At 44.5% G+C, this 23,418-nt stretch overlaps 2 protein-coding genes across 2 annotated transcripts; one reads left to right on the top strand and one right to left on the bottom strand.

The window, feature by feature from the left end:
• The first annotated feature begins 139 nt into the window (after positions 1 to 139).
• Positions 140 to 5,683, top strand: chpt1 (choline phosphotransferase 1). The gene is made up of 8 exons (XM_079184014.1): positions 140 to 581; positions 2,133 to 2,280; positions 2,405 to 2,546; positions 2,652 to 2,736; positions 3,210 to 3,341; positions 3,440 to 3,598; positions 4,062 to 4,187; positions 5,313 to 5,683. The coding sequence occupies exons 1-8, from the start codon at positions 342 to 344 to the stop codon at positions 5,427 to 5,429; spliced, it is 1,149 nt and encodes a 382-aa protein (XP_079040140.1). The 5' UTR covers positions 140 to 341; the 3' UTR covers positions 5,430 to 5,683.
• A 2,187-nt stretch (positions 5,684 to 7,870) lies between these two features.
• Positions 7,871 to 21,541, bottom strand: gnptab (N-acetylglucosamine-1-phosphate transferase subunits alpha and beta; the record flags this gene model as incomplete). The annotated part of the gene is made up of 21 exons (XM_079183510.1): positions 7,871 to 9,416; positions 10,401 to 10,491; positions 11,063 to 11,230; positions 11,321 to 11,419; positions 11,511 to 11,596; positions 11,688 to 11,801; positions 11,894 to 12,113; positions 12,195 to 12,394; positions 12,478 to 13,535; positions 13,639 to 13,854; positions 13,944 to 14,067; positions 14,179 to 14,349; positions 14,636 to 14,815; positions 14,899 to 15,060; positions 18,400 to 18,534; positions 18,699 to 18,763; positions 19,030 to 19,232; positions 19,895 to 19,945; positions 20,228 to 20,347; positions 20,725 to 20,810; positions 21,380 to 21,541. 21 exons carry the CDS (start codon positions 21,539 to 21,541, stop codon positions 9,351 to 9,353), a joined length of 3,777 nt encoding a protein of 1,258 aa, XP_079039636.1. The 3' UTR covers positions 7,871 to 9,350.
• Between the last annotated feature and the right edge of the window lie 1,877 nt (positions 21,542 to 23,418).

Here is a 23,418-nt window from a genome sequence, read left to right as displayed (position 1 = left end):
TTTGACATTTGCATCGTTAGTTTAGTAGTTTAAATAACCTCGCGGATGCTATTATGTCCACAGTTTCATTTAAACTTCCCGGTGCACCGCCAAATCATTCCCTTCCGGTTTCTCACTTCCGGCCGAGACGCAACTTGATCAGAAACGTACGCGGAGTATCGACATCTCATGGTTCCGCTGTGGAAATGGCCTCGTCTGGTCACCTAGCTATAAATGCCAAATGAGCGACTATTTGTTGGAGTCGGCCGAGAGAAGATAGCCCCGTCTGAGCTGCTAGCTTACCCGGGAGTGTTGGGAAGTTTGTTACGCTAATTTGCGGTTGGTGACCAGGCAGAAAAACAATGCCACATTTCTTGTGGCCAGAGTCGCTGTCAACCGCACAACTCAAGCGGCTGGAGGAGCATAAATACAGCGCCTCTGGTCGATCCTTGCTCGAGCCACCGTTTCAAATCTACTGGAACTGGCTCGTCCAACAAATACCGACATGGGTCGCCCCGAACACCCTGACTATTGTTGGACTGATGGTGAACATCCTCACCACGGTGGTGCTCATGTATTATTGTCCCACGGCGACAGAGGAGGTGAGTACATCGACCTTGGTTAAAGTTTCTACCCGGAGACCATTGCGCGAGTTAAGTGTCCTTCTCTGGTATGGAAGGAACGCGCAGTCCTCCATTCACAAATTGCGTAAATTAACGTTACGTGACCACCGGCGCGCACACTCCACATGACTCACAAGCCACAATGTAGGACATGTCCTGAATCAGCGGAGTCTACTTGTCAATTCGGCTTATGTTTGAGCCTCACGGCCACTCGTATTTTGATATTATTCCCACTTCATGAAGAGGATCAGTCACCCTGTTTGCTAACGCCCAGGGTGTGTTTTGGCAGTAGGTGTTTATTTGTGGACAAACCGTAAACCACACGGTGTCACGTCTGCATGGCCACATATAAATCAGGATTCTTTAAATTGTCGGATTAGGGAATATACGTGTCCGTCATGTGTTTTTTTGGGGGGTGGGAAATGATCAGCTTTGACGTGTTGTTGTCCGCGCAGGCTCACGTGATGCGGCAGTGTTGATGGTAAAACAGACATCTGAAGGGAGAATGTTTCACGTGCTGATGTGAAATGGCTCCACATCTATCCTTAAACCGTATACCTCTAATGCACCAGTAGGCCTTGCAACAAGCCTATGACCTATGATCCAGTTAACTTATGTCACCAGGTTCACTGTGGAGCAGTGTCTTAATCAGCACTGCATAGGTGTATGCGTTTATCAGATTTATACCTTTGTCCAATCCAATTATGATAACCTTGCAGTCCACAGTCCATGCAGCATGCTGTTACTGTCAAATTCCACATGTGCAAAGGCATTTTCCATGATTTAGCATTGCATAAGGCATGGGCTTGTAAATGTATGAATGTCACATGTCTCTGCACACAAACATGCGAATCAATGGACACAGTTCAGAGATGTTAAAAGTGTAACCTCTGACCCTAAACGAGCGGGATCGGTCCCCACCAGGCCGTGAGGCATTTAAGACGTGGACATAGAAGAATACAGCAGGATCTCCTGATATTTAGGACAGCATGGGAAATGCTTGATCTCTCCGGAAACACAGACTTTCTTTGTGTCCCTCTCTCACACACTGACAAACATACACACAACGTTGTGGTGAACACACTGTGTTGGCCGGCTCTAGTGTCCAGATGGTCTAATAACCTCCACCCCAGTTAGAGTCTCTAACTTAGAGGAACTGAGACACAGCTGGAATCCAATCAATCTCTATGTTCACAGTATAAACGCAGATACATACAGTTTTATCAAACAGGTATGGCAGGAGTGCCTGATTTCCATTGCCTCACAATATTTCTGCATCCTCTTAGCATGCACAGTCGACACTATAGTTTGCTGTAGCCGCTCGCTTGTAGAATCTCAGGTAAAATAACACAGATTTAACCAGGAACGTTGTTTCATGATCAATTTTGTAGATAACAGCCTCAAAAGTGAGTTCTCAAATCAATCAGTTATCAAAAGAGTCGCATTATTTTTCTTTGCGCTTTAACCAACAACAACAAGGCTGTGGTCCTTCTTGTCTAAATCAAGTCTCTCCCACCTCCACACCCGCAGGCTCCAGCGTGGGCCTTCATCATGAGCGCTCTGGGCCTGTTCATCTACCAGTCTCTGGACGCCATTGATGGGAAGCAGGCCAGGAGGACCAACAGCAGCTCGGCTCTGGGGGAGCTCTTCGACCACGGCTGCGACGCCGTCTCCACAGGTGCTTTACTGCTCACTGAACCTAAACTGTTATTCTTTTCACATTTGCAGAATCAGCTGCATTCGTGGCTCAGGGAGAGATGTTGATTGTTAGTTTGTCTGTTGTTCTTTATTCCTTCCTTCAGTCTTTGTTGCGGTGGGAACGTGTATTTCCTGTGGCATAGGAAGATACCCAGACTGGATGTTCTTTTGTGGTTTTATCGGGATGTTCATGTTCTTCTGCGCCCACTGGCAGACCTACGTGTCCGGGACCCTCCGCTTTGGCCTGTAAGTCACATGTTTTCCCAGTATTGATACAGATGCTGTAATATAACTGTGAAACTGCTAACTTAAATTGATTACTCACACTCTTCCCTGATACTTTCTTCACAGGATTGACGTCACAGAGGTGCAGATCGCCATCACCGTCATGTATTTGATGTCGGCTTTCGGAGGCGTGAGCCTTTGGCAGGCGACGGTAACTGAGAACCCGCGGACAGATGCTCGAATACTGTCCACACACACACACACACACGGGAACACTTTCATTTCACCTTTTTATAGTGAACGTTTTCTTCTCCATTCCTTTTTTTTTTTTTTTTTTTTACACCAAATTAATTATCTGATCAGTTCGTAGTTTTTAGTCGTCATTCTAGTCCTTGAATAGAATTTGTGTTTTACTTTTACTCTGCTGCCTTTGGAGGCTTGACTTAACATCACATGAGAGAAGTGAGAAGGTAAATATGTGTAGCTAACGCCACGCCAACAGGTCATCCATCAGACATGATCCGGCTCAAAAAGCGGATGATGTCGCTCGCATTTGTTTTATTTGCTTTGCCCTCTCATCCCGCTCGGCATGCACTGCAGCTTTCATACAAGCACCTGTCGTCTTACTACCAGGAGAGTGCCGCGTGTCTTTTGCATTAATTTGACCTCCACTTGTTTCCGTAGTTGCCCATCATCGGACTGAAGATGTACGTCTTCCCCATCGGCGGCATCATCGGCGGGGCCCTCTACTCCTGCTATAACTACTTCCATGTCATTTTGAATGGAGGTGTTGGCAAAAACGGCTCCACTGTGGCTGTAAGTCCACAAACCTCTTCACACTGTACACACACTCTGGATGTAGAACCTGTACAGCGCTATTGTGACGCATGCTTCATCACATTCCCTCCGTTTAGGACACCAGTGTGCTGAGTCCTGGTCTGCACATCGGCCTCATCCTCACGCTGGCCTTCATCATATTCAAGAAGTCGTCCAGCCAACTGTTTGAGCTCCACCCATGTTTGTACCTGCTCGCCTTTGGCTTGGTCACCTCCAAGATCTCCAACAAGCTGGTGGTACGTTCATCTTGCCTTTTAAAGTTACTTTTCAACTGGTTATGAAACCGCTGGTTATATGAATTCACATTTAGAAACACTACCGCTTCTGTCCACCGGGACCGCCAGAAATAAACACAAAAGGAAAGTTCCTCGTAGTGAGTTGATGCTTACGACCTGCTTACTGTGAGTGACAGCAAAGTGCAGACACCGGTTGAGCAGCATATTTGAGGTGTATTTGTTTACAGCCACTGCGTGTGAAGGCAATTTGAATATAGTGCTGGAATAGCAATGAAAACAACTATATACTGTGCTGGGATACTTACACAATGTTCATATATTGATCATACATCACATTAAATCCTGACCATAATATTGGGTTTGATAACCTAAGTTAACAATCATAACACCAAAGTTGTTTGTCATGTTTCCTCTGTCAGAATGTACCTAATCTGTGTTTTTATGTCCATGTTTATCTCTGTAGGTCGCACACATGACCAAGAGTGAGTTGCACCTCCCGGACACGGCCTTCGTAGGCCCTGGCCTCCTCTTCCTCAACCAGTACTTCAACAGCTTCATCGATGAGCATATAGTCCTCTGGATCGCCATGGTCAGTCTTTGACACATTTATAGTGGTATTAAAGGGGTACTCCAAAGACTTATTATTGATTATTATCAATAAAAAGTCAGGATGTTTTTGAGATATTGTTCAGTTTAGATTTAAAGGGTTGAAAACCAAGACCCCATTTGCATTCAGAGCTGCCTACATTTTGGAAAAGGCATGAAATGCTCTCCTTAGTGGCTGTTTTGATACTGTGGCTGATTCATGAGGCTGCACCCACGACTCACCCAACAAACAAGAACAAGCAAGCAATCTTTAAGCCTGTTGCAGAGAACCAGAAAAACCAACCAAACTGTTTCCTGATTAATACCTTCTATTCATTTCTTTGCACGCCAGCTTGTATTTGGAGCTATACATTGTGATGACAACTTAATTTAACCAGTTATGAAGGACATCTGCAGTAAAAACTTGCAGTGCAGGTGACAACCTTACAAGAAAAACAGACTAAGTCTATGTACACGTAAGCACAGCCTGGTTCTCAGTCCTGTTCGCTTTCACTTCAACCGTCTAATCAGCGACTCGAGTCATTACAGCTGCAGTTCAAGGTTTAGTTCAAGGTTGCTTTTAGACCAATGAGATAACTGGATACAATAAAACTATTGCAACTCCATACTAAGACGCATCTTATACCCATTTCAACCACAAATTGCACAAAGATCCGTACCACTTGTTAGCATTTAATTGATATATATATATATCTATATCTCTCTGGTATTGTATTACAGTAGCTGTAGTAACATCCTGTGTGATTTGCATGGTTTATGTGTTAAAGCAGTACTTGTAGTGTCGGGATTTTTCGGCACAACTTCACCAACATCCAAAGTGCGTGGAGAAGGGAACTATGGGGTTCTAAGGGCAGAAAATAAGCAGTTCAAGAGGCTGCAGGAGCTACAACCTTTACTGAAAGCACTGGTTTCCCTCAAAGGCCCGTCACACCCACACAGGTGTTTCTAGTTATTCTGGCTGATTAGACCACAAGTCACGGCAGGAAAACCACAGGTGTCACTAATAACATTAATGACAACCTGTTATTGTGTATGCTTGCTTACTGGGACACTTAAATATTACCATTAATGCAGCATTTGATGTTTGATCCTCTCCGTCTTTCCTCAGGTCTTCTCTCTTCTGGACCTATCACGCTACTGTACCGGCGTGTGCCTCCAGATCGCCTCCCACCTGCGCATCCGGGTCTTCAGCATCACGCCGCCGAGCCAGACACACCGCGACTGACGGCTTGCCTGGCGGGAGGAGGCGGGGGGAGACGCAGATCTCTCCCCGCTGCTGAAAGCAGACGATGACGAGGAGAAACCCTCCTCAACCCCGAGCCACTGCAGCCTTGACAAAGTGACCACTTCTGATTAAAACTGCCTCTCCCACAAGATGGAAAAAAATATAACCAACTAAACACTACAAACCAAAAAAGAAAAAAAAAAAAAAAAAGTTTTGAAAAGCATGGATCTATTGAAAATGGAAGTGTCGTGGAACCAGAGTTTCCCTTGGACTCCTCACTGGCTGTTTTAGCCAAAAAGTTTTAATTTAGACATCATTGCATGTTGTCAGAAAATAAAGTTTAGATTTTTACATCAACTTCCTGCTTAATAAACTTAGATACCAAAACATTTACTTTAACCGGTACTCTATAGTTTGGGCAAATATTAAAGCATTTTAACTGCTTTAAATTTATAGACGTGTGTCAAATATATAGGGTTATACATTTAGGAATCATAAGTGCTTAATTAGGTGAATCTCTTTGATATATATGCCCAAACTAAATTGATCACCGGTTGAAAGTTTTCTTTTAATTTGTTTTTATTCATTAAATGAATGTGACTCAATCTGGCAAGAATCAGGGCTTGAAAGCGCAGATTTAAATTGTTTTAAAATGACCTTTAAAACCTCAAATAATTTCCAATGAAGTTTGCAATGTGGACTGGCAGGTTGTCAACGTGTCGGGGCAACGGTCTGTGTTAGTGCTGAAAACATCGACAGGTTTTCTATCAGGCTTCTCTTAAAAAAAAAAACACCTTTCTATTAATATTTTATCCTCTGTTACTCATCTCATCCGACAATACTGGAAAAACAAAAACATACTCCTCCCCTCCCGCCTGTTAGAGCGCCGTCGACTGATGAAGCATTAACACACGACTCGTTCTGCTTTCTGTTCTTCTCCCTGAAGGGCTAATAGCTAATTATATGTGATTGTACAGAATTCAACTGAAAACGCCTTAAATATTTTTGTTGTAATTACTGTTTAACTTGTGAATATTTAAAACGGCTTTGTACATTTTTCTTTTTCCACTGAAGTATCAAACCAGATGCAACAATAGTAATAATAATACGATGCTACTGGAACTGTTCACTCATAGTTATTTGGTTCTTAAAGATTTGTTGGATTATCATTGAGTTATCTGGTTTATTCATTATTCAGGTTAATTTGGTTCAAAAGGGATATTTCTGTAGTGCCGGTAAACAATAGAAGGGTAAAAGACAATTGTACTCTTGAATTTGATTTGGCAAAGTGTCCTCTCACGCTGCTTCTGCAGGATTATGGACAATATAGAGGGGCATGTCCTAAAAAAAAATATGATTTTGCAAAATTTACGATGGACTTCGGAACTATGCATTGAAATGTACAACCTTTATTTCAACACCATGTTGCACTGTTCAATAACACAGTAAAACACCTTTCTACTAACAGATACTGTATGAGTGGAAAAGATTGTAATAAAGAAAATATTTTTCATGTGATGTGTTGTTACTGTCAGTGGTGAATCCTTTACTTAAAGATTTCAAAGATTTTAATTTCAATAAATGTTAAAGGAAAACTATTTTTCAAATTGGACCCTATTTCCCACGTTTGAACAATTTCTGAAACTGGTCCAGTATAGAGAAATATCTGCTTTAAATCTAATAATTCATTACACGGGTAGTATTTCTCATATTTTCATGTGAACTTCTTTTATTTTGAATGAGGACGTTATTGTGGTCTGACCCAACCTTTTCTGCTTTCTTTGATTGTTTTAATAAGTGCCTTGAAATGATTGAAGTCTCGCTCAAGGAGAAGTCTCGTTCTGAAATCTCGCGATATGACGTGCTGCCGGAAGATAACGGGGTAAACGTAAGTACCAGCTGATCAGTGATTACTGATTACTAGAGTAACGTTACAGAAAAATGTTCTTAATTTATTTTTTTAACTAAATGTATTGTTAATTAGCAACATACTAGCATGCTAACACTAAACTAGGATGGTTAACATGGTAAACATATCTGCTAAGCATCACATTGTGAGCTAGTTAGCATGCTGGCGTTAGCATGTAGCTCAAAGTAAAGCCTCACAGAGTTGCTAGCATGGCTGTAGACTGCTTTATTTGTGATATATTGGATAATTGTACTTGTTTGGGTATCAAATAACATAAAACCGTGCGAGAAGTTCATTTAGAAAACAACTTTGGTGGAACTGCTTACAACTCAGACGCTTGAAACAGAGGCCCCAACCAGATAAGATTTATATTTTAAACTTTAATCTATAAAGTAAGAATAATAGTCATGTCAATAGTAATGTTGAATAAAAAAACCTAACCCCAAAATTGTACTTAATGCGAGTATAGTAGAGAAGGTGCGCTACGCTACATTCACACATGACAAAAACACCAAGATGACTGAACCAAGCCACATTATTTTATTTAGAAGAACCATTGAACTGATGCAATCAGAGAGATGCCATGTAACTCATCGCCTCGCCTGCTAACATCATACAGTACATCAAGACTGTTATGGCAGCGGTAAAATGCTGACAACTACTAGTCACTTCCTCTTTCTGTCATTGTATTAAAGAACTTTGTAAAACTGACATTCAGAGGAAAAAGTTGGAGCAGTTGACGAGCATTGTCTGAGGCTATGTTTTCATTCAGCTGCACCGGTCATCGGGCTCACTGTCACAATAATACAATCAAAATAAGTTACAGGTCATGCTGAGGGAGTCTGAATTTCAGACAGTAGCGAGCCTGTTGAGTCCCACAGGGACACACGTACAGGAAGCTATGAAAGCTGTAGTATTACATGTAGCTCCAACAATCAATTAAATTTGTACCACATTAAGAATCACATTATCCTATATCCCATTCATTCTCATTGTAAATCACTAGATAAGGGTGATGTGGCCAACATTTAGGACATATTTATAAAAAAAAAAAAACTAAAGGAGATAAACCAAAAATGTTCAAACAAGCAGGAATGAACAAAGGCACTTCAAGTTTCCTTGTTTTTAACGACAGACCAACAACCAACACTTACACATTTTATTTTATTCATCCTATATGTACCTTAATGTCCTTAAAATGAAGCCATAGTGATAAAAGACAAACACAACCAGGGTTGCAGGTGAAAATTATTTTGATCTGCTGAACATTTTTGCAATTAATCGTTTTGTATATAAAAAAAAATTATAAAGGCCAACCCAGATAGCCGAGGCCTGAGCACCGATTTGGACGAAGTGTATTCTCTTTCCCCACATTTCCTGTCCCTCTCTCCACTGTTGCTGTCAAAAAGCCTATCACTATTTCCCAGCCCTCAAAGGTAACGTCTTCAAAAGTGTTTGTTGTTTAACTAGCAGTCCAAAACCCAAAGATAATTAACCAACGGTGATGTAAAACAGGGAAAATACTCCGATTTAAGAAGCTGGTAACAGCAAATGTTTGGCATTTTTACTTAAAAAGCGACTCAACCGGACCAGCTGCTGTCAAATGTTTCACCCTTTAACAGCACATCAATCAATAACGCGGTGAGAACAGGACACAGGGAGGGTGGTGCAGTGTGGAGGGAGTGTTTGTTCGTGTAGCTGCAAATGTGTGTGTTGTACAAAAGCCTCGGATGCCCCCAGCGGAGTAAAAGAAGTATCACAGGCTTCTTCTTTCTGGCTGCCATTCCTTTCACTGGCCAGCCCCATCCTTTATCTTATGAAAAATGCTTCATCGCCATCTCACATGAGTCTATCCACTGTACGTGCTGATGCAACACAAGCACGGAGGACTTCAGATTCCCGTTTCCGCCCAGTCCTCCGGGCTGAATCCTCTCTTCCGAGCAGGTGAGAGAGGGCGGACGACGTTGGAAGAGCAGAAAGAAGAGGAAAGGGAAGTCTTCCCTTTTTATTTTTCACACCCGCTCAGGGTTGCTGTTTACTCTGCGTCTGGGGAACAGCTTTCGCTTCAGCAGAATCAGCTGCGGGGAGAGGGAAGAAGAGGAAATGGAACAATAAGAAACTAAGGGAAGACAAAACAAAGCTTTGTGTTGTCTGTCAGCAAGAGGAGGACTGTGATGGAGATGGGTGGGGATGTGAAGTGGTATCGACGTTCTTAATTAAGACTTAATTACTCAAAAGGACTTTAACACCAAATTCCCCATAGGCCGTACATAACCCAAGGAAGCAAAGATAATCTTATAAGTAGGGCAGCAGAGTAAAATCACCTCCTCCGGATGAAAGACACTTTTGATGTCTCTGTTCTGAACTGTACAAAGCTGACTCAAATGTCTTAATGACAGCCAGGCTCATGTGGTGCCAAAAAGACATCAAAGGTTTGTGTGGTGACGGAGATACTGGACACGATCCTATCTGAGAACTCGGGTCCCACGAGGTGCTGTGAGGGAAAATTCTCCTAAGGTCACCGCACCTCTTAACCTTTTTTTAGTGTTGGCGGAGGAGAAACTGGAAACCTTTGGATTAGGGAAGCGCCTCTAAAACAGCTCAATGTCAAACCGTGGCCGAGTGGTATTTGTTAAACATTTCCTGGCATTTGTTTGAATCTCTTTCAAGTACCAAATTGGAGGAATTTGACAGGAAAGTCGTCCAAGCTCACCGTCATGATTTTTTAATTATTTGCAGTAGTGTCGTTTCAGATATAAATCCCACTTATCTGGCAACAAAGAAGTCTGAAGCACATACAAATACTGTCTGATCCAAGTCAACAAAGACTTTTTAGAGGACCTCTGGGCGTCTTTAATTTCTGTAGAGTCAGGTTCTGGCTCATACTATCGCGACACACGAGACGGATGCACCTCCGAGTGGAACTTCGGCAGCGAAGGCCTGAATCATAGCTCAAGCGTCAATCATGGAAACGGAGAGGTGTGTGAGCGAATGTCTGGGGTGTCTTTTAACTGAATGTGTAATAAAACTGGGTGTGTGTGGTCCGAGTCGGACCCACTGACCTGTTCAGCAAAGAAGGACATGATGGTGAAGACGACGAGCGTTATGAGGACACAGTGCGTCCAGAACTTCAGCTTGTCCCGATATACTCGCCTGCGAAAAAACACAATCGGTTAGTTTTAAGTAAAACAACAACAGCAGCAGCAGATGCAGAAACTATTTGGCACGTCTCCCTGGAGGGGAGGCTAGTTGTGATATAACAAGAAGGAAACATACAATGTGCAGAGGGCAGCAGGGCGACGAGGTGAGAAGGTGACAAGGTGACATCACCCAACGCCATCTGGCAGTTACTTTACTAACTCAAAGACAGAAGCGGGAGACGGGGGACTAGACGGGAGGCTCAGCTGTGTAATGATCTTGCAAGCATCTTACAGCTAGCGACTGATCTGATGCGGCGTGGTCTAATTTTAAAGCCTCTATGCGAGTCTGGCATTCTCTCGCTGAAGCTCCCCAAGTACAGGAGCAAGATCCCTGACAAGAAACCCTCCAAAGCCCCTGAAGGGTTCCCACTGCTCCAAACTGGCAACGCTCGGTTCCACGTGATGACAGACACAAAATTCTTATCTCAGGCTTATCTCACGATTGTGGAAAAAGAAGCGCTTAATAAATTACCAGCTCTCGTGCAAAAAGGACTCAAAAATGTTCTCTAAACTTCACATCCTACCAATCCTGGAGCTCTTCCATATGCAGGAATCTGTTGCGGTACTCTCTTGGCAGTTCAAACTGGGATGGCAGCGGGAACATGGACTCGTAGAAGTCTCTCAGCACAGCTTTCACTGTGGCAGCGTCCTTATGGCTGTGGTCGATGTTATCGTTCAGACAGATGAACTTCCTGTTGAGGGTACAGTTTAAGAGGGGAACTTTGGTTGCATCACAGACGGGATACGATCAAAAGAAAGGCAAAAAAACAAGTCTTTCCCACCTGGGATTCTTCCTAATGTCATCTAACTGGCCAACCACATGGGAAACATTTGTCCGCACCATCTTGAAAGCTATCTCCTCCTCCCCCATGATCTCAAACCTGTCCCAACAGAGCACATGTTAGCAGCAGCAACAGAATATCTGATTTTGAATCCATTTTTAGAATGAACAATGGCACTTAAAGATCTCACTTGTACTTATTCTGGTCTCTGAAGGCTTTCTGGATGCGTTCTGTGATGGGTTTGCAGTAGAGGACGAGGCCTTTTGTGACAGGAGGCTGTGGATTGAACAGCATTTGCAATGGATTCAAGCGATTTGAATTAGAGGTTTTGTATTTTTCCAAGCCATTTACTGCAAATGTGGCTCACCATGCTGGGGTCGTAGTAGGCCTCCTGTGTTGGGCTCACCAGGTGGAGCTGGGTCAGGTTAGTCGGGAGAGTCTTAGAGCAGTTTATCAACATCTGCTCCAGGCCCGTCAAGTCCTAGAAAGTGCAACAGAGAAATGTTACACAACCGGAAGAATTCTTGTACTCTGTTATATGAGGATAGAAGATCTATCAAAGCCAGGACGGACCTGGAGGCTGAGTGGCAGCTCGTGGATCCTTGTGGCCAGAGTTCGAATCTCTCGGTCGGAGAGGACCCCCGAGTGGTCCGTGTCGATCTCGTCGAACACCTCGGACACGTTGAGCTGCTGCTGAGCACTCATCAGGAAGTAGAAGTACGAGAAGGCGAACTGCATGTCCTCTGAGTGACGGACGCGATGGGCTGACGTCTTGTCAAACTCCTCTGGGAATCTGAAGAAAAGAGCGCGGAGCCGTTTGAGACGTCGCCTCGTCAGGAATATCGTAAAACAAAAGAATCTGTGACACACTCACGTGTCCTGCAGCTCCTGCATGATGAGGCGGTCGATCATGTGAGGCATGTGTGCGGGGACTTTGCGCGACGTGAATCCAAACTGGCCGTTGAGCAGCTTGTTGACGTAGCGCAGCGAGTCGGCAAAAGTATCCCGCAGCCTTCGACCTGTGGCGGCACCGTCGGCCTCATACGACAATTCTCTCTGCAGATGCTCCCCTTCCTGTAGAGTCAACACAGAGAGATTAATATTCAGAGAACTCTAAATGCTTGAGAAGAAAAGTGGAAGTTGTAGGCCCTGCTTACCTCGAGCAGTTTCTGGAAGTATTTCCTCCTCTCCCACGGCAGGAAGCCTCTGTCTGAGGAGATGAAGTGTTGAAGTCTCCTCCCGAAAGGAGCTCCTCCTGCAGCGTCTTCTGGCTCTGCCCGACTCTCCGCGCTCTTGGATTTGGAAATACTGTCTAGTAGTTTGGAAGTCAAGGGCCTTTCTATCGCAGCCTTCAGATCGTAATGTTTGGGAGCTAGTTTCTCATGCTCATCATCAGTATGGACGGGAATAAAATGAGTGACAGACGCGTGTTTCCTGGACATTTCCTCTTTTGAGTTTGGATTTTTCTGAATGATATTTCCCGCTGTCTCTTCCACGGGTGGTTTTCCTTCTAACTGCTCTGCCTCCAAGTCTTTATCGGGCTTTCCCTGGACCTTTTCTGCACCCTTACCAGCTGGTTGTGAATCGACGTCCTGCTGCTTTTGAGCCAGTGTCTTGAAAGGTTTTAAAAGTTCAGCCTTAGTGAGGTTATAACCCTTCATGGTAATGTCACCGATCAGAAGCTTCTCCTCCAGCTTTTGCAGCTCACTCTGCACAGCAGCTGGTAGAAGTGACACATTCAGCGAGGGCACTTCTATGACACTCAGAGGTTCACCAGGCAGCCTCTTCTGGATCTTAGGACCGCGTTTGTCCTCAGGAATATCCGAGAACGGGACCGGTGGCTCCGGAGTCGGGGTCGGCTTTGGGTCTTTGTCGTCCTCTTTGCTCGTAGCCTGGGACACGTTAGCCTGAGGCACCTCGCGGGTGTCGACAGCCACACTGAAGCTCATTATGAACTCTGTGTCGTCGTCTTTCTGGAAAGTGAGATTGTACTGGATCTGGGTGGCGTTGTGGCCCGGGTGCAGCAGCAGGTGAATGGTCTTCCACTTGTTGGCGACGGAGGTGTGGCGAAGCGCCGGGTTGTCACTGACGTGGGCCTCGGAGATTCTGCGGGCCAGTCTGTCGAAGCTGAAATACGGCCTAGTTTCACCTACCGGGAGGGTGTACAGGCTCTGATTCCTCAACAGGGTCACATGACGCAGCTCGCCAAAGTGCTCTACAACAGAAATTAACACATTACGTTAAAGGATAAGGCTATTAATTGCGCAAAACCCTTAATAAGACCAACACCAATAATGTGTGGGCTTCATTTAACTCACCTTGGCCACAGTCTCCCACATCAAACCCACAGGAGAGAACATTGCAGGCCTGGTCACAGAACTTGTCCGCCAGCCAGGAGTTGGCACAGCCTTGATTACAGTACGACGTTCCCCCAAGACCTCCTAAACCACCTGCGAACTGCCACACCTGTCCGCCACCTCCACCGTGCCCGCCACCGCCAACCCCGGCCACAAACCGACCGTTTCCCGCTGCACCTGTCGGAGAAATAGGAAAAACATACGAGACATGAATCAAACAAATTGGCATATTTGCGCAGGAGAGATGATGGAGTCGATCTCTTTACCGAGGCAGTCTGCTCCATCCCAGTCACAGGCAGAGTTGTTGCAAGCTTTGTCACAGTAGCCATCTTTGATCCAAGATCCTGGGCAGCCCTCAGCACAGTTGGGGACAGGCCAGGTGAGATACACCTGCAGGCAAGGGAGGAAAGAAAATATGTCAATTCATAGTTACTTGCAGGAAGCAGTCTTTGCCACAAAAGTCAACTCCCCGGTGAGCCCTTTGTTATGTCGCTTGCACACCTTCTGTCCTTTGGAGTGGCTGTAGAAGTCGTCCGGCCAGACGTCTTTGCCAAACATCACATCGTCGTTGAGGTAAATGAACTTCTGAGAGAGCCCGGGGATACGGTGGATGTGGGTCTCTATGGAAGGGGAGCTGAAAGTGGGAAGGTGGCTGCTGTTCTGGAAGATATCCTAAAGTCAAAGAAAAACATATTTACACTCTTTTATTCTTTTTACGTTTTCATGAGTGCCTCAAAAAGAGATTTCAGGAAATTAGTTTGCTGATTTGATTCTATAAAACATTTAAAGCTCGTAAATATAAACATAATTTAACCATATATTCTTGGCCGGGGTCTTATGACAAGTTCACTACTTTGTTTTTAAGACATGACATCGGGTTAGGAGTCGGTAAAAGTAAGCTAACCACACATCCCTGTTTGAGACTGCAGTGTGTGAGGGGCTGAGGTTTAAATTGTACCTGATGTGGGACAACTGTAACTCTGGGGCTATCCAGGTTGAGCCAGGAGGGAATCTGCCCGTTAGTGACGATGAAGATGTGTCGCACCCAGGGGGCGTGTCTCTCCACCGAGCGCAGCGAATAGCGGAGCTCCTCGTTGTCCTCAAATCGGCTGGCGGACACATCTTCGTCCTGTTTGGACTGGAGAGGAAAACCATAAAAAGTTAGCCTGCATCTGCATTAGAGCTCGCCATGAACAGGTTTAAAGGAGGATCAGTCAGCACCTGTGAGATGGCGGTGAGGTCCCAGAACAAGTAGCCAGGGCTGATGGTTAACTCTTTCCCATCCAGGGTCAGATTCTTTTTGGCCTGCTGGGTCAGATCGGTGAAGTCCTGCGGGGTTTTCAGGTGGAGCAGAGCGATGCTGGCCTCAGAGTACAACTCAAACTGAGGGACAAATACAACAGTACGGTGTTACTTCCTTGAAAGATTAATTCCAGTGATTTGGAATACATTTCCATAAAGCGAGGTGGACTTATTAGAGACAGACTTAATGAAAACAATGGTTAAAAGTATTTTGTTCATGACCAGATACCCGCAAACCTTCATCATCCTCAGCTGTACATTTTAGCCTTGCCTTTGTGAGCATGCTAGCATTTAGCCCCTTTTTAAGTCAAAAATCACCACATACAGTGGGAACATCCGAAATAGCAATTTCTCAGTTTTAAAGTCACATGCTCAGCAACGTTGTTCACCCTGGGACAGAGACCCTCATCAGTGTATCATGATGACAAGAAGATTTATGGAAGACTGACGGGGTTGACCACTGACCCTGCAGCTATCTTGATCTACGGAGATCAAATCAAAACAGTTATGATGCTTGGGGGGGGGAGACATCTACTGGCTGCTGCAGTCAGAACGTACGTGTGTGTGTGTGTGTTTTAAGAGGTGAGAGATCAGAAAATTCTGTGATGTCATCGACTCCATGAAGCTGGCTCGCAGTCTGATCTCAGGAGAATTATGTGAGGCATTGGAGGACTGTGTGTGTGTGTGTGTGTGTGTGTGATACCCCTGGCCTTTCCCATTCCAACCAATCTGTCTCACCTCTCATAAACTCTAAGCCGTCTCAGTCCATCGTCAAACACTGAACCCAAAACATCTCGCATGAACTCGACTCTTGTGTTTTTACTCTGCTCCTGTTTTTAGGTGAGGAGGATTAACTGTGTCTAATAAACTCAGTGTGGAGACGGCGAGCCCCAGATCGCATTGCCATTTTTATTACAGCTCTCTTTATAGTCCCGATAATGCTCTAACACAAGCGAACGTGTGTGGAGGCCTAACACTGGCACATGGCTGCACGTGTAAACTATTTTTATATACATTTTCTTTTTTTTATTAAATTCATTAGTTGTTCCTCACCACAGTATTTATATGGCACTGCAGAGGCAACAGAAAATGCAATTAGCCAAGAAAAAGAAAATAGTTGACTCTCTGAGCACACTGATTAACCCTGTGGTGACTGATGTGTTCAAGCAGGTGGACTGAGATGTTGTAGTGGCGTGCAGCACAGTTGACGGGTACATCTGAGCTGAAGCTGCGTCATCCTGCATCACGTGACCTTTTGCAACGCAGGGAAGGAGAGAAAAAGATGTATTTGCGGAAACAAGACATCATTTTGGGCTGTGGGAACTTGAGTTTGCCCTCTTACTGTAACATGTTCTCTCATTCTTTTATTAACTTGTATTCCAAATATTATATCACGCGCTAGCGCGTGGCACTGCACATACTTTGAATCTCGCTTCGAAGTGGAGATGAGACACCGCGTGGACAACCGCAGACACTCACAAATACACGCTAATGCAAACGCATCAGCAGTCTTGTACACAAACACGGGGGGGGCAGATGATCGGGGTTGTGGGGCAGCTTTCATCACCATAGCACTCGGGTAACACCAGCTATAAATACCGGCCGTCTCTCACACCGCTGAACCTCTCCCTCCAAACTAGGCACATCATCCCTCTTTCACAGAATCGGCAGGGCAACACCAGGAAACACCTTGAAACACAAACTGTGTATTGTGGGGTGGCCCGTGGACCTTGAATCACACACACACACACACACACACACACACTTTCCATTCTGGACTCTGTGTGGCTTCACATTAACTCCCAGTAACATCTCTACTCCCACACCAAAACCTCCGTTTTGATCCTGCAGCGCCCTTTCCGGCTTATTCAACTCATAAAAGAGAAGAACTGGACTCCAAACACGTGAAGCCAGGCGATCATAAACATGCGTAAGTTGACAGGGGCGTGTCCAAAGAGTGCCCGGGACGGTCTGTAAAATCCTTGTGACCTTTTCTGCGTGCTGGCTGGCGCTGCGCCACTCCAAACAGTTGTTCTAATGTTAACCCCCGCACCGCCAGCTAAGGTTACAGCCCGAATGCCGCCGGCTATTATCACATGACCTACCAGGCTGCACCGCAACCACGAACTTGGGGAGACAAGCGCAGGGAATGATGGGACGACTGGGTTTGGTGATGATATGCGGGTTAAACACCGTTAACCCGCATGTCATCACATACAAAGTTACAGCGGGGGATTGTGATCTTCCTTTGTGCCCTATGTGATAGTACACGTACTGGGTTGTTTCCTGGCGTATAACTTAACTAATGAGGAAAAAAAGAAGGTCTATTTTTGTTTCAGTTGATCTTTTGGTGTATATAATGTCAGACAATAGTGAAAATAGCCCCGTCATTCTTTACCAACAGACAAGTTAAACTATTTAAATTGCTTGTTTGGTCTGACCTGCAACAAAAACACAAAGATTTTCAGTTTCCTGTCTTAGAAGACCACGAAAACCTGCAAATATTCACATTTGAGAAGCTGAATATGGGGAATTTTAGCTTAAAAATGACTTAAATTGAATCCGTCAATCCTCAAATTGATTAATTTACTAATTGTTTCACTTCTAGGTTTTTAAGACAGTGACTTAAGGACTAATCTTCATGCTTCTTAAGAGTTTACGGATTCCATAAAGCTGCTGTAGAAGGACTTTTAGGATACAAAGACAGTTACAAAAGACGTTACCTAATCCGTCACCTATTCTCTGTAATCAGCCACGTGAGTATATTATTGGAAGACGGGACAAACAGTTGACTCATGCCCGTCTGGTGAGACAGGGTCACTCAGCTCCAGGCTGCACGGTTTTGTTTTCTTTGATTATTTCGGAGTAATCCGCGCTCGTTAGTGGCATTCCTGCCTCTCAAAATATGAAGCAGACTTCTGATTAGAGAAAATTATTAGATACACAAGCCGCCGAGCGAAACGAAGGCCCTTTATCCACATCACAACATAACCGTTTAAAATAGAAAAAGGCCATATTTGGCAGGACGGTGCAACCTCCGCTCCAAGGAGGATGTGACATTTGTGTTTTAGATGACGACGCTGCTGTGAAGTATAAAAAGATCTTAATTTGTGCCAGAAGCAAACTGTAAATGTCTGCAGTATGCGACGTCCTTTAGCTGTGTGATAGGACACTGTGTGAGTGACATCTGGTGGCAAAGCTCGGTTATGTTAAAGTTGCCTTTTAACACTGACAGTAGAGATGTCCCGAGCCGGTATTTGGACCAAATAGCAAAAATAAAGCAGAATTTAGACGACTTGTTTTAAGCGTCGTATTTACCTAAATGTTGTTTAAATATCTAAGAAGGACTCAGATCAGACATCCCTAGTAATAATTCATAATCTAGTGAGAGATAATAATTAACATTGAAGAATGTCTCACCTGATTGATCTTATTGGTTATGACAGAGGGCAGTTTGACTCTCAGCTGCTCCGTTTCCTTAAAGGATGACGGGAAGCCGCTCAGGTAGGCCAGAGACTGCATGCGGATCAGACCCGGAGCCTCTTTATCCGTCGTCTGCAGAACACACACAAAGACGTGCATTTCAATATACCACAACAACACCGTGTGATCTTTGACAACATCGGTCCTCTGTGATCGTGTAGTTAACATGTGAAAAGAGGACAGGAGGGAACGCTGAGGATGCAAGCTCAGAGTTAATGGAAGTGTTATAAACTCACCAGATAACATCTGGACACAGAGAACTTCTGGTCTTCTTTAGACACATCTGCAAAGGCTTTATCAGCTGTAAAGAAAACAAAGAATGAACTGAGCAAAACTAAGTCTTCAGGTGTAGAGATATAGTTTGATATTTGATTGTATTGATCGTTCATGCTGCTGCTGTTACTGGTAGTACAGATTTGTTGCCCCACCGCTGCAGCATCCCCACGTTCTGGTTACTCATTAGTCACACTTCAAATATCATCTTTTGCATTGTGATAATCTGCCTGCTTGGTTCAGTAATCACACCCGACTATGACTCGTGTAGGGGGGCGTCCTTGTGATTTTTACCCTCGGCCTGCGAATGGAAGACGACCACAGAGACGGTGGTGGACGCGTGGAAGGCTTTGTTCATCAGCAGCACCTCTTTGGCGGTGGAGAAGGAGGAAGAGAGCGACGGCAGCTCTTTGAGGGTGATGTTGGCCGGCAGAGCGGGGTCCAGGGCCAGCATGGGCGCTATGATGCAGTGGGACAGCAGACATTCTGGCTTAACACTGAAAACAAGACAAAAAAACAACAATAACACTTTACTCACTGCATCTTCACCCAGATGACCACCGACTCTAACTTTGTGGGTTACACGGTTAGAAATGAGTCAAATTCACAGGTTCAGCAAACAGCTTCCTTTGTGGAAATGTTGCATCGAGTCCCTCTTCGTGTCTGCGGTTAAAACTCACAGATGGGCTTTTTAATCTCGACAGAAAGAGCGGAGGGGACAGAGAGAGACAGAACCTAACATTTGGGTGGTGAACAAATGAAATCCCTGTCTTGAATCTTCATTGTCGCATCGCCGCCAAAGCCTCTGCGTACACTTGTTTTGCAAAAGAGATGCAACGAGTTACATAATATTAGATTAATATTCAATTGTTTTTACTTCATGGAAAGAATTCTGCACATAACAATCAATCATAAACAATCAGTTATTAACGACGCTGGGCCTCTTTCGCCTCTATCAAATAACCGACATCCCACCAGTTTACACTCTGCTTGTGGTTCAACAAACCCAGACTTCCTGTTTCAACATAGAATTCTCACCCTGCTGTCTCATTGTGCCTTTAACAGTCATTTCCAGGGGGTTTGGAAATGACTGAATGCCTATGTTAAATGTAGGTTTCTTGTACAGGTTCACACCCCATAAACATAGATTCAGACTCACCTTTCTTTTGGCACTTCAGTTGTCTCACTCGCATTTTTCCCCAGGCGTTCCCTGTGTGCATCAGAACAGTGAATTCGTATTATTTTCAGCTTATACAACCTGCAGCAGCAACACTGTATTGAGACTAATGAAACGGGGACTTTCTCCTCAAGAGTTATTCTAACCTTTGATCCCTGCTTTCTCCTCTGGGGCAATGTCTGAACAAGCCGATCAGAGTGAAAATGATAATGCTACAGCTCAACTCTGACTGTATTCGGGGGGGGAAATTGGAGTGTGTTTGCACTCTATGACAATATACTGCAGGGCTGCGAGACTTTATGGACTCATAGCTACCTCAGAGCTCTTTGTTCCTCCTCCAGTTGCTCTTTGACCGTCCTCAGTTCCTTCAGCAGAGCCATGTCTGTGCCGTTCACCCACGTGTACACCACATCAATAGGCATGGGCAGACAGAGCCTGCGAAAAGAAACACTCGCAATCACTCAAGACGGTCGTTGACAGTGCGACGCCGTGACCCCGTTTCCCTCCCCGGCGAGTCTGGATTAGTTTGTGTTCACGCATGGTTGCACGTCGTCCTTGTTCTTTCAGATTCAGGGACGGGGACACGCTGTCCTGAGTGGCTCCCACGAAGGTCTTTTGCAGAAAGTGGCCACACTTCTTGCACATTAACATTTGTGAACAATGATGTATTGTTACTTCCGACTCCCAAACAAGAATGTTTTGCTCGTTACTGTAAGTGCAGAAATTGAATAAGTGAGATTCATGTAATTCTTTTGTTGTGATGCATTCAAGGAACCCCTCATTGGAAGCATTAAATGCTGTCTCTCACTCACCTGCTTTGGAAAGATTTCCCACCCACGTTGTCTCTGTAGGAGTCAAACAGCACATGATACTGGTCCCGACTCCACTCCACCACCACCTGTGTGGAAAGGAAGGGGGCACACGATGATACAAGTAGTTGCTACACGTAGGCAGCTTCTTTGTTCACTCATTATTTGCACGAGAACATCCTGTACAATGAGACTTTCTGAATATTTTAGGGATCTTTAGTAACAGCTCTTCAGTTTAGCAAATGTTCAAATGCAACAACAACATATGATACAATCTGAACTCGAAGCTTGATATTCGTGGTATTTACACACCTTCCTCGACAAAACTGGTTAACTTACTTACAACGTGGTGGGCTGTCAGGCAGCGAGCCATATGGGACACACTTCTTGACGACATTTGAGATTTTCCTTTTAAATACGTAAAATCAAGTGATTCGTTGTAACGCCGAAGGAGTACAAACACCTTTAAGATCCACAAAACGTGAGCGTTAAAGATCTTAAACGTGGGTTTAGTACCGAGCTGGACCACTTTAAAAGAAACAGCCCGTTTACTGAGTAGACTCTGGTGGGACGGGCTCGGGACAACAGATCGCGGACTAACGTCTGCTAAAACAACAACATGAGCGTCTTGGGAGTTAAGAACACAGAAGAAGCTCACCTCTCCAAACTGAAAGGCGGAAACTATCATGAGCACGATCCCCCCGAAGCAGATGTAGAGCCCATAGCGGTGGGACAGACAGGTGTACGTCTGCCTCTGTAACAGCTTGAGCACCGAGTTCACGACTACCATGGTTCTCCTTTGCGAAGCATACCGCTGCATTCATTCACAGAAAACGCGGCTTTAACTCACGAATCAGAGAAAGTAAACATAAGCGACCCGGGTTCGTCAGCTGACCAGCAGTCAGACTTGCGTGACACATGACAAACCCATACATTCCACTCTTCTTCGGTGGTAGTGACGCTGCTGCCTCTTCTTCTTCTGCGCTTCGAGCCCGCTGTCGCCCTCTGGTGGAGAGGAGCGGGGCTTCAGGGTCAACGGTTGAAGCTAATAGCCACATTATCGTGGATTTAAAGTCGTGCATGTGTCCTCCTGGAGAATGTAAGTCCAGTATTAAAGTTGTTTCCTTGAAAAGAGGTGGATGAGAGCAGTGGGAATGAAAACAGTAAAGGTTTGGGTCGTGAAAACCAAAACAATGAGCTGAAAGACGCTTAAAAAAAGCTCCACAGAGCTGAAGTGAACTGCATAGTTGGTATATAATTATCTATGGGGACGTCGCTACTTGCAACTGTTATAATAAAAAGATATTAAAAGTTAAAATTCATTGTTATCTTTTAAACTGCAGCTTTACAATTTCTCATTAAAACAAAAGCAAAAATGTTCTAAACATTTACTTTGAGATTGTCAGAGGAAAGAAGCCATCATGAAAATGTTCTCAAAGCCCATGGTGACGTCCTCAAATGTCTTTTGCTGTCCCCAACTCAAAGATATTCAGTTTAGTCACAGAGGCGTGAAGAAACCAGGATATTCACATTTAAGAAGCTGGAATCAGACATCTTTTTTTCTTTGGAAAATAACTCCAATTAATCAATTATCAAAATAGTTGGCGATGAATTTAATAGTTGAACACTGTGTCTTTTCATCGTCGCTGCTCTAATCTCAATTCTTATCTTCCAGCAATGAAAAGTGAACCAAATGTGCTCTGTAACTAAAGCATGTTTGCGTAAGTAGAAAAGCAGAAATACAGCTGCTCAGAACGCGCCTTGTACATCCCAAAATGAACAAAGAGAACCAGAAACTACTGACAACAGTGGCGGTGTCATCACGTGATCCAAGTACAGGACTTCACGTGATAAGCTGTGATTGTATGAGGGTGGGGTGATAAAAACACTAACGCAGTGTTAGTTGTGGTGGTGTTGAATGTGGATAGTTGAACTAAACGGCCTCGGCATAATTCTATTGTGAGTCATATGACAGTTTTCCAAAACTTCTCTTTGACAAACCAAAGGTCCTTCTCTGTGGTCTCCTCTGCTGATACCAGGCAGGCTGTAGTAGCCTTCTTCTCTGAGGAGGCAGGAGTCCCACCAAGCCAGAAAACAAAAGGTCTTTTCAACCAACAATTTCTTAAAGTTGCTGCCAAGTCAGGCCCTGGTGAGCTTCAATAGCCACATCAACAGTTAAAGCTCTGAACTGGCTCCACTTGGATTCTGTGTCCCTCGGCCTTCCCTTAAAATACGATGTCCCATTGCTTTTTCCAACCATTTAATCCAATACATTTCAGCACTAGAAAGCTTGCATTTATGCAAGTATGCAGCAACATATCCAAACCTAGATTACCAACCAGGGGAAGGCGGTAACTTCCAGAGGGCCCTGAACTATCAGGGACACGAGAAAACCCAAGAATCACAGTGTGGCAAAGACTTAGTGGAGATTTGAGCCTCTTCCCAAAACGAAAACAGTACTACATTCCCGTAGGGCACTTTTTTTAAATGTACATCATAAGGAACAGACAAATAAAGACAAAAATGTTGCGGAAAATGTTGATTACTGTTACAATTACGCCTGCATAATGTATATTCTTCTATTGATTAAGATCAAGTCTTGGGCATGTATTCCAAGCTATCGGGGTTGGGAGGGACATACAGTTTATTTCTGTCCCTCTTGGAGCACAAACCAGCCGAGCAAACATCAAAAGTATT

The sequence above is a fragment of the Pholis gunnellus genome (genome assembly GCF_910591455.1).
Source record: "Pholis gunnellus genome assembly, chromosome: 22".
Taxonomy (NCBI): Eukaryota; Metazoa; Chordata; class Actinopteri; order Perciformes; family Pholidae; genus Pholis; species Pholis gunnellus.
The sequence above is the reverse complement of the archived record's forward strand: the minus strand, read 5'-3'. Positions and strand labels throughout refer to the sequence as shown.

Excerpts from the sequence above, each read along its gene's own strand:
- chpt1 (XM_079184014.1), top strand. The coding sequence starts at position 342 with ATGCCACATTTCTTGTGGCCAGAGTCGCTGTCAACCGCACAACTCAAG. Across the intron at positions 2,547-2,651 it reads GGGACCCTCCGCTTTGGCCT|GATTGACGTCACAGAGGTGC; the intron begins GTAAGTCACATG and ends CTTTCTTCACAG. Across the intron at positions 3,342-3,439 it reads AAAACGGCTCCACTGTGGCT|GACACCAGTGTGCTGAGTCC; the intron begins GTAAGTCCACAA and ends CCCTCCGTTTAG.